The sequence below is a fragment of the Mirounga angustirostris genome, unplaced genomic scaffold, assembly GCF_029215605.1.
Source record: "Mirounga angustirostris isolate CCGP_5_RB_7025 unplaced genomic scaffold, mMirAng1.0.hap1 SCAF_8, whole genome shotgun sequence".
NCBI lineage: Eukaryota > Metazoa > Chordata > Mammalia > Carnivora > Phocidae > Mirounga > Mirounga angustirostris.
Genome location: NW_026991716.1, coordinates 67,921,326 through 67,932,360, shown reverse-complemented (window position 1 = coordinate 67,932,360; position 11,035 = coordinate 67,921,326). Strand labels below are relative to the sequence as shown.

General features: G+C 42.7%; 1 protein-coding gene across 8 annotated transcripts in view; it reads left to right on the top strand.

Annotated features, from left to right (window-relative positions):
* HMGN3 (high mobility group nucleosomal binding domain 3) overlaps positions 1 to 10,733 on the top strand; it is a 31,723-nt gene extending 20,990 nt beyond the window's left edge. Inside the window, exons 3-7 of one of the 8 annotated variants that reach the window (XM_045867136.3) lie at positions 5,498 to 5,527; positions 8,168 to 8,218; positions 9,598 to 9,711; positions 9,832 to 9,874; positions 10,252 to 10,733. In XM_045867136.3, the coding sequence (XP_045723092.2) occupies positions 5,498 to 5,527; positions 8,168 to 8,218; positions 9,598 to 9,711; positions 9,832 to 9,874; positions 10,252 to 10,265 (252 nt within the window). In that variant the 3' untranslated portion in view covers positions 10,266 to 10,733. Of the gene's footprint in view, positions 1 to 5,497; positions 5,528 to 8,167; positions 8,219 to 9,597; positions 9,712 to 9,831; positions 9,932 to 10,251 lie in introns of all 8 variants that reach the window. The other 7 variants (XM_045867134.3, XM_045867133.3, XM_045867135.3 and 4 more) reach the window with 7 other exon arrangements.
* Positions 10,734 to 11,035: the final 302 nt, after the last annotated feature.

Here is an 11,035-nt window from a genome sequence, read left to right as displayed (position 1 = left end):
AATGTAATTTTTAGATTTGGACACAAACCGCATTTGGATTTTTCCTTAGGAACTGCTATTTAAATTGATCTGTCAGTCAGAAAACCTAGAAACCATTACACACAATAGATCTTGGAGAGTATAAACAGTCTTTCCAATCCTTCTACACAGAGCAGTCAAGCTGGTTAGAATATATGTAAGAGATTCTTGCTTATCCAGCTGTCTTATACGTATTATTTTAGCCTCAGAATTTTAATTATTTGTGTTATTTATATATTTTATATTATTTTTAACAATTTACTTTATGTTATTATATATATTATTGCTAACAAAAATTGTTCCTAGAAAAAACTCTTACCATGTCATTTAAGCCAAGACCAGATTAAAACTCATGATTTGTCTTCAGGACATCAACACAATTGTTTGAAAAGTGAAAAGGTCAGTCAGTTAGCTGGTGGGTTAGGGTAAGAACTGTCAGACAGTATATTGATTGATTTTTCCCCCCCACTGAATTGACTGAATTTTCTAGTTATGTCATTGAATATGCACAGGCTTGACTATGGGGAATAGGTATCAGTTACAAAGAGGGATCCTCTTTTGAAAATCCTCTTCCACTGCCATGATATTTCAAGGGCATGGTGCAGAGTATAGTTTTTGGACAATAAGCGACCACAAAAATATGTTAAAAGCATCACACTTGGCAGTTTACAAAGCCCTTTCACGTTCATTATTTTATCTGATCATTACAATAACCCTGAAATGAGGGCAGAGTACATTCACTCCTCAACAGAAATGTACTGTGCACCTGTGATGTGCCAAGCACTGTTCTAGGGTCTGCAGTTTCCACAGTGAACAAAAGAAGCCAAAATCTCTTCCTTCATGGAGCTTCCATTTTAGTGGAAAGAGAAAGGGAGTAAAATAAAATCACTGGATATTTGCTATGAAGAAAAATAAAGCCAGGAAAGGGAATAATGAATATCAGGGAAATGCTATGTTTGATAACAGGCAGATATTATTATTTCCAGCTTTTTACTAGAGGAAACAAGGTCCTGAGAGAAATACATTATTTTCCACAGATGTCACAACTTGTGTATTGCAAAACCAGGAAAAATATCTGAGTCTCCTGATTCAAAATCCTATGTCCTCATGCCACTTTTGTGGTAATCATAAATCTGGCTATCCAGTGCCATTTTTCTGTCCTCTCCATTCCCCAGCCAAGGCTCTGCTATCCATCTTTCCCCACTTCCCAGTTTTCCAAAAAGGTAATTTCTATTTGGCTCCTCATTCGTCTTTGGAAATTAAGAGCAGCTTGACTTCTGGCTTTGCCTTTGAGTACACATGGTCCCTGACTTGTGATGGTCTGACTTAATTTTTTGGCTTTACTGTGGTGAGAAAGCAATGCTCATTCAGTAGAAACCATGCTTTCGGTTTTGCTCTTTTCCCAGGCTATCTTTATGTGGTGTGACGCTCGCCTGTGATGCCGGGAGGTGGCCATGAGCCGCAGCTCCCAGGCAGCCCTACGATTGCGAGGGTCGACAACCCATCCGTGTACAACCCTTCTGTACCTAGACAACCGTTCTGTTTTTCACTTTCCGGATAGTACTCAATAAATTACGTGGGGTATTCAACACTTTATTATAAAACAGGCTTTGTGTAAGATAACGGTGCCCAACTGTGGGCTAATATACATGTTCTGGGCACATTTAAGAGAGGCTAGTCTAAGCTATGATGTTTGGTAGGTTGAGTGTATTAAATGCATTCTCAACTTACGATGGGTTTATGAGGATGTAACTCCATTGGAAGTTGAGGAAGATCTGTACATGGTCAGGCTTAGGAGCATTAAGAAATCTTATAAAAATAAACATACTTCCAAATCCCATTGGAATGGCCCATATGTTTCAAGCAGTATTCAGCAAAGTCCAGTGATTCTACTTGAATCCAGCTATCCCAGTGAACTTAGTTGTAGTGAAGTTAGACTTCCACGTTCTTTTGCAACCAGGATGCTAAAGTAAAAGACTCTGTGTCTTTCAGAGTAGCCTTCACCAGAATTTGCTCCAACCCAGGGAGTGATCAGTTACTCAAATGCTTATTAAAGAATTTCGTTGTGCCCAGCCCCTATACACCACAGTGACAAACCCTCCCATATCTTGTCTCTGTAATTCTTGGTGACGTGTCATTCTGAAAGTCTTCTTTCCTCCTCTGAGAACCACTCTTTTGGCCACTTCTCACAAGGAGTCAGTCAACAAATTGAGAGAAATTCTTACTTTTTTTTTTTTCATAGTGGTCCTGCCCAACAGTCCGAGTCTCAAATGAATACTTAAAATGCTAGTGCTTTAAGGAGAAAAAACTGGCAGTCTTGTCCACGTTACAGCCAATAAATACAGCCCGGTCATTTATAGATTTTAAGGCTGTGCAAGCTGATGGAAGCTTCCAGGAAGGTGAACAAACTTGCATGCATAAGCTGCTGCCTGTGAGTGCAAGGTCTGTCTCAGCCTCCACTGTTTGCAGTGAAAAAGAAAATCTCTTATGGTCACTGGAAAGGGAAATTTAAGAAAAGTCCTTCTTAAATAGCATAGAAAGAAGAGCCAGTGAATTTTAGACAGAAAGTCATGAAATGATTTTACAGTAAAAGATGTGCTTTTTCGAGACGGTTGGTTTCGACAGCCTGGAGAGGCAGACCTTGTTTTTGCATTAATTTCCTAGGCTTGTTATTTCAAAACTCTTGTACTGGGCCTGAATTAAAAAAACGTAGGGAGTCCTCTGGATCAGAACGGCTTTGGGGCCCAGCAGAATAGTGCTTGCTTGGGGTTGGAGTATCTCTGGAAATCCCAAAGCGGTCTCTGACGTCTGCCTCTTCGGTATGCTCAAGGGATCACAGCGAGAGCAGAGGAACTGCAGCACCAGAGTTGGAAATTTTTCACATGGTTTGGCCTCGCTTCTGTGAGATTTTACTCACGACCACTACTTGGTGGATAGGAAGGCAGTTTAAGTAGTGGTGTATTTGGCGTCTTTTCAGATCCCATCCTGGACGGTAGCTGAGCAGTGGCCTCGGCACGGCTCCCCTCCAGTTCCCACTACTACACATTTCTGGTGCATATGCATTCTGCTCACCTCAGCATTTCGTGAGGGCCCCCGCTGGGCACTGGAGCTACGGAACTGCCAGACAAGAGGGTCTTGTGCAGTAGGGGTACAGACAGGAGACAGATGAGGTGACCAGTGAGGTAAGGCCGATGCCGTACATACGTAGACACCAGCTGGAGAGGGATTCAGATAAGGTCCGTTCACCCCTCTTGAGCATAGAGGTGGCCATTTTTTCTCTCAGAGTGTCTCTTTCTGAGCACTCTTCTACCAGCGGGGCTTCACCTGGGAGAGGGTGGGGTAGTTCTTGAGGCCATACAGAAGCATCAAAGCTGAGCTCTGTTTGGTAATTAGTGGATGCTCCGAGAGCATTCTGAAGAAGCACAAGTTACTTGCTGGCTGATTCAGTTGCTAATGTTGTCTTTTTTTGGTGATACCCAGTTCGTTGCAGTTCACCATCCTGAGAAAGGCATCACAGGATTTGGGTTCTGGTTCCCTGTGACTCATGGGTGCATTGTCATGAATGCATCCGTGATAATCCTAGCAGACACCATGGTGTTTCCTATGGAGCATCTGATACAGGCACTCCTCCCATACTAAGCGTCGAGCTGTACGTCCTCTTACCCTGTGCAGTGAATATATCACGGCTACCACTTCACCGGCCCCGTCTCCAGTCTCTGCATATTCTGTTAGCTGGCCTGAAGTCCAGCTCTGCTTTTTTCCCTGAGACCCCAGGGTTAAAATTATTCATGGAGGCTCTGGCCCTTCGTTTCCTTCTGTAGTTGAAAGGAAGATGAATTTAGCTTCCTCCAGCTATTTTCAGGAAGAAAGTTCTTAGATGTGAAGATGGCAAGAAATATTTCTTCCAGTTTGGCCTGACCAGCTGACCTGCACTGACCTAAGCACAGCTTCAAGAATTCCATAATTCCGGGGCGCCTGGGTGGCTCAGTTGGTTAAGTGACTGCCTTCGGCTCAGGTCATGATACTGGAGTCCCGGAATCGAGTCCCACATCGGGCTCCCTGCTCGGCAGGGAGTCTGCTTCTCCCTCTGACCCTCCCCCCTCTCATGTGCTCTCTCTCATTCTCTCTCTCTAAAATAAATAAATAAAATCTTTAAAAAAAAAAAAGAATCCCATAATTCCTTGCAGTTGTGGCATGGGTTCCTACTGACCATTTTTGCTGACCCCCTTAAAACAATTATTTGAAACATTTAAGCTATCGTAATGAGGCAAAGTCTGCATAAGACAGCAAGGATTAGGCAAAAGATCGAGTTCATTTTTTCAGCACATCCTTTTGAGAATCTACTATGTGTTAGGTGGAACATACACTGTGTTCTGCCAGAGACAGAGCAGTGAGTACAACAGACAAAAAGTATGGAGTATTTATTTCTGGAACACTTTTAAAGAAAGGCAGCTGTACTTTCAGAATGTGAAATCCCTTGGGGAGCCATCTTTTGCTGATGGTAAGTAGAGTATCAGTTCTGTGTGCTTCTTTCTGAAATGCCTACAACAGTTTGGCTATTTTAAATTTTCTTTGCAGTCTCATTTGCTTAATTTGTGCTGTCCTTGAAAAGATTTCCTGAAAAATACCGATCTCAATCCAGTTTTTCTAAATTTTCTAAACGTCCAAACTGAAAGATGAGTGAATTTTGGGGGCCCCCGGGTGGCTTAGTCAGTTAAGCATCTGCCTTCGGCTCAGGTCATGATCTCAGGGTCCTGGGATGGAACCCCACGTCTGCTCACCCAGGAGTCTGCTTCTCCTTTTCCCCCTGACCCTCCCCCGATGCTCGTGCTCTCACTCATTCTCTCTCTCTCAAATGAATAAATTTTTAAAAATCTTTATCAAAAAAAGATTAGTGGGCTTTTTACTCTGTTTAAATCTTTAGTTAAACGTATGCATTTAGCAGATAAATAAATATAAATACCTGTTACAGGTAAAAGGAAGTCTTTCTTATTAACTGCCTAAGATTTATCATCATTCTCCTTTCTAGCATAGTAACAAGTCAGGGAACTCCTACTTTTGTTTCTACACAATTATATACGTCTTTTTTTCTATTAATGTGTAAGTTTTAGTTCTGTTTGTAAGGAACAAGAGTCAGACTGAAACTAAGTTCTTAAACAGCTCCTCAATGCTCCTGTTGTTCATTTTATCACAAAAGGAGATTATGGGTCAGAACCTAAATTAATCTTCCTTTCTTTTTCTTGCCCACAACACCCTTAGTTAGGAGAGGCCATTTCTTTGAATAGTGTGTCTACACGTCTTTAGAAAACTTCCTCTTGAGTATTGTGGTACCCAGGGCACTTGAAGTACCCACCTGGAGAGGGTAATGGGAGCCATACCATAATACTCTTTCAACAAAGTCAGATATCAGGAATGAATTTTTAAAAACCAACTTGGTTTGGTATAATACGAATACATATTTTTTTCATTTCCTTTGTAGCCCACTAGACGGTCTGCCAGATTGTCCGCGGTGAGTACTTTAGAACCCCCTTGTTGTTAGTTCTTATGAGTCCATGTTCCCTCTGTTCAGGACAAAGCAGCAGAAGGAAGATTAAGGTATTATTTCCCTTGAGTTTTTTTATTTCCTTTTTGGAAATTACCTGGGTCAGAATTTCTAGCAAACGTGACCAGTGTTGCCAAGCAGTTTACTTGAGCAGATAGGTCATTGAAAAGTCACACGGCCACCCCCATTACCAAGAGTATAAAGCCCGGGAAGTAGTTGGACATTGCTAGATCTCTGCAACAAAAGAAGCACATTAAGCCAAGTCCTACCTCCTGATTCCACATGATGTGCTAAGGTGGACAAGAATTCGGAGTCTCCGCAGCTCATGCTTCCATCAGAATGTGCTGAAAGCTATCAGAATCCATGTGCTGTAGCCTCATTTCAGAACCAGAGAAGCTTTGAAAAAGTAATGATTCCACTTTGCCACTCAAGAGTCTCCCACTGTGGGTGAGGCCTGGGGAATAGACAAGGGTTAAGATCATTAGGTGTGACCAAGCCTTGGCCATGAATGGGTTCCAGCCCTTCTCACCGTGCTATGCTCCTCCTTGCTGTCCTGCCGGTGTACCAGTCCTCACTCCGCCAAGACAGGTGGTCAGCCTGGCTCGCTGGTGGAGGAATTTGGTTGAAATAGCTGCCCCCCAGGCTGCGCACTGAGATGTAGGGAGAAAGGCGTTGGCTTCTTGGCCGCCAGGAGCTGCTCGCTCCTTTGGCCTTCAGGGAAGCATGGCTTCCATCCTCGGCCAACACCTGTGCCTGGCACAGAGCAGGGAATAAATGCAGAAATGTTTAATTAGGGCACTGACAAGTTCAGAGGTATAGCCGAGTTTGGGTTGGGTGAGGCAGTGCTTCACGTGAGCTAAGGAAGCGATATTAGAGTCGCCCGAAAGATTAAGAGCCGGGAGGTGTGTGTGTACACAGTTAAACTGGATTCTTCTGCAGCCCCCTTAAGATGGTGTGCTCTGTCCAATATTAACTTTCACCAGGGTTCAGTAGTTACATTTTAACTTTTGTTAGGCTTAACTATAGATTATACTACAAGCCGCTATAGTCCGTGGATCTCTAGCCCATTAAGGGAGTAGACCTCCTAAATCAAATAAAAACCAAAATTTAAAACCAGGCTTTTCCTGAGCACCGTGAACCAGCAGTAGAAGCACCTTCCACCGAGATCATCTGCTGACACAGAGCCTCCTCAGTGGCCAGTGGGACTACAGACTGCAGAACCTCATCCTTTCTTGTCCCATCAACACGCTTGAATGCTGAATCTCTTACAGAAAATATAAAAGAAAATTATTTGCTGTAAATTGTGAAAACAAATATATGTTAATACAATATATCAAAGCCTGATACAACACAATTTTTTAAGTCCTGAAAATGTAGGAGCTCTGCAAGCTGCTGTATTTGGGGAATAGACTACAGATTTAGGGTGGTAAGATTAATAAAAACACCCCTTATTTCTCAAGCCGTTTTCTTTTTGTATTTGAAAAGTCATGTCTAACAGCCAGTCTTCTGGAATTGCACTGTCTACGATTTCCCTTTATGCCCTTGATGAACAGGGCCAGATTCAATATGAACCTGAACCACCTAGAGGCATTGCGGAGGAATTTTTCTCCAGAGGGGAAGACCTTGGGTGGTGTTTTCTGCTTAAAAGCCATTCTCCCTAGTGCTCCGAGAGAAGTACACTTATTTTTTTCTAGCTTGATGAGAGAAATATTTGCCCTAAAATAGCTATAGAAAACCAGAGGCTTAAACCCGTTATCTTCCCCAGTGTCCCCACGTGCACCCTGGTCTAGGAGCCCTGGTAAGCAGGAGAGGGCTGAAGCCCCAAATGGAGGGGACCTTGGCCACAGGGTAGGCACTGCTCAGGGCAATGGGGAAGAGAACCACATGAATCAAGAGGAAAATAGTCACTTTGTGGACTCTTTGGCTAAGTTTAAGAAAAATCTTAAACTTTGGAAGCTAACAGTGGACATTTTATTATTATAATTGTGTTCTTAATAAAGAGCTCTAGGAGCAAGTGAGCCCAGTGTCTGGGTGGGTGAGAGATTCTTCTCTCACCTTGAGCTGGCATTGGAGAGGATGAAAGTAGAAGAAGCTTGGCTACAGAACTTGAAATCAACATCAGAGGTGGAAGGATGTGGAAATGATTTTGAAATACTTCACAGGCAGCAGTCTTCATTACCGGATGGGCTTTGCCTGCGATTGTGCTGTGATTTCTAGACTGTTGGGAAGGCTAGTGTGACCAAATTCATTGAGTCATTTGGCTGAGGGCCTGAGTCATTCCTCTTACTGCTGTGCTGTGATCAAAGGAAGTACAGAGACATCAGAGATGGAAGCTTAAACCTGTTCCTGGAGAGCTACTCTGGACTGGGGAATAATGAGTCGGCTTTTAAATCTCACCTGCTGTTCACTTGAGAACCCAGGATGAAAATAGTTATGAAATGCACAGATCTTTATGCTGTTACCTGATGCTGAAAATAGAACGAAATATTTTTAAATGAACAGAATCAGAGTCAAAATGGACTGTTGTCTTTTGCAGTCTTGCTGTGTGCCTTTTGGTCCTCAGGGTTGTCTTTTTCAGTATTTGTATAATTTAATTTATCTTTGCAGAAACCTGCTCCACCCAAACCTGAACCTAAACCAAGGAAAACATCTGCTAAGGTAAGAGGTGCTCCCTCCCCCATGTTGGCCTTTTTTAAAACAATGAATAAATTATAATTCCATATCTAAAAATCATCCAAGGAAAGATCACATTTACTGATTCAGGCTAAACGTATGATTAGGAAAGTATCACCATTGTTAACATTCTTTCTCAAAAGGCATAAAGCACAGTTTTATGCTTTACCAGGAATTTCTCATTCGGTCAGTAAAGGCAAAGTCAGAGCATGTTACTCCGAGAAGCCTCATGTCCAAGAGGGGTTTGGTAGCCACATGCTGTTCACATGGCGGCTCGGAAAGCGTGAGGCTGGGCCCTGGCCACAAAGTGGCCCGCAGCTCTAGGGGCTGGGGGAGGGGGCCGGACTTCCTGTAACTGGTCTTAGGCTGGGCTGATGACTCATCATACAATAATTAATACTAGCAAATAATCAACCATCAGCAAACACTTCGTGGCTCTCCTACTATGCTAGACCCTGTTCTAATTGCTTTTCTTATGAAGCCGTTGCATCAGTCCTACTGAGGTAGGTACACACACCCGGGTTTGCTAATGAGGAGAAAAGCACAGAATTATTAAGAAACTTATCCCAAATAGCTTTTCTGTGCTCTGCCCTTCAGAGCATTGTTGTGAATTGTTTGAAACTACATGTTATTTGGGGGGTTCCTGGGTGGCTCAGTCGGTTAAGCGTCTGCCTTCGGCTCAGGTCATGAGCCCGGGGTCTTGGGATCGAGCCCCGCAGCGTCGGGCTCCCTGCTGGGCGGGCAGCCTGCTTCTCCCTCTCCCACTCCCCCTGCTTGTGTTCACACTCTCTCTGTCGCTCTCTCTGTCAAATAAATAAATAAAATCTTTAAAAAAAAAAAAAAGGAAACTGTGTATTTGTGGCATGAGTAGATGATTCTGAAGCAGAACTCACTTCTGTGGCTTGTATTAAATTCAGGAACTTTTCTTCACGTGGGGCTTCATTTTCAAGCATTTTCTCAGCCTTCTCGTCCCTCGAGCCCCATGTCCCCACGTGAGGTGTTTCTCTTGCTGGCTTCTTCCCTGGCTTCTGCCTCATCCTTCAGTTCCCCACTGCTCTCGGCGGCAGAACCACTTGTCTGTAGCGAGTGAGGAGGCCCACTGAACAAATGCATGAGGAGAATCATCATCTTTTCCTCAGAAGAGGAAGTCAGTGGACCGTCTAAGCAGCCCGTTAACATTCTCATAGAGCCTCAATGTAACTCACTTGAAGCCTTGCAGACTTGGCTTCTCCTTCCCCACCTGAAAGCCACCGTGTTGGCCATGGTTGCACTCCGCCTTGTGTTTGGACGAGGCTGACGGATTTTCACTGACCTCACACCCTGTCTAACATGCTTTGTTTCCCTGTGCTCTGACCCTCTGTTAGAAAGAACCGGGAACAAAGATTAACAAAGGTGCTAAAGGGAAGAAGGAGGAAAAGCAAGAAGCTGGAAAGGAAGGTACTGCACCATCTGAAAATGGTGAAACTAAAGCTGAAGAGGTACTTTCCATGAATACCTCCCACTGACTGACTCAGTGCCTTAAAAGAAATTGCTCAATGCTTCAGCCGGTGATAGCACGTTCATAATGTCTCTTTTTATTGCCCATAATGTTATTGCAGATCCACATCTCTCGCTCAACTGTTAATGTCTCAACCTCCAGAGGTACCCCACCCAGCACACTGTCAGTAAAGGGGCAGATTGAAACAGTGAGAGTTAAGGGTACAGTAGAAAATTCTGCATGTTTGCAGTGGCTAGAAGCAGATAGTAGTAGTGTGGTGTTTTTTTATCATGAACAGTGGGAGCTTGCAGGTAAAGCTTCTGTGGCCGTTTGAAAAGCAGAAAGCAATCAATGCAGCAAAGTGTTTGCGTACTGTATTCCTGCCTTGTCTGTTTTACACCCAGAGTCGAATTAGGTTTTGCAATAGAGCTGCTAAAAAACAGATGTTCAAAGCGTGTGTGTTGGCTGGGTAGACTTTTCTTTGGCTTCTAGTACGTTTAATAGTAACTGTCTCTCTTTTTTTCCCCTTTCTTTTTCACAGGCACAGAAAACTGAATCTGTAGATAACAAGGGAGAATGAATTGTCGTGAAAAATTGGGGTTGATTTTATGTACATCTCGGGGCAACTTTTAAAAGCTATTTTTACCGAGTATTTTGTAAATGCTAATTTTTTAGGATTCTACTAGTTGCGTACAAAAATATATAAGGATGGACATTTTATCTTCTCATAGTTGTGCTTTTTGGAAATTTCCATCATCCTCAAGTGAAATAAATACCAGTTTGATATTGGAAGCTGTGTGTAAGATTGATTCAGCATTCCATGCGCTTGCTTTAAAAATCGAGTCCTGTGCATACTGTGGTGTTTTTACTGTGTGTATTTAAATTTTTCACGCAGTTTTTCTAGAGCAATAATCAGTGGTGCTTTTGTACCTAGGTTTTATGTGATTTTAATGAAACATGGATAGTTGTGGCCACCTGCTGACTATTTGTGGTTTAAAATAAAAGGTTTTCTTGCCTGCAAAATACCTGCCTCTTAGTAGTGTCTTTACTAAACTTGGGCAGTGTTTCATTTTGTTGTTGCTGAAGACGTGAAAAATAGTTGCAGTTTGTGCCATAATGGTATCTCTAGTAAGTCAAACAGGATGATTTCTTAATTACTGGGCCTTTAAAAATGTTGTTATTTTTAATAAGACCATCTATGAGTGCTAGCGTGGAAGAATTACATCTGAAACACTCGATGCCAGAAGTGCTCAGCAATGATCGCCATATAATAAACTTAATAAAACAGTACTTTTTAAAAGGTCTTTATAAACAGAACAGAGTTC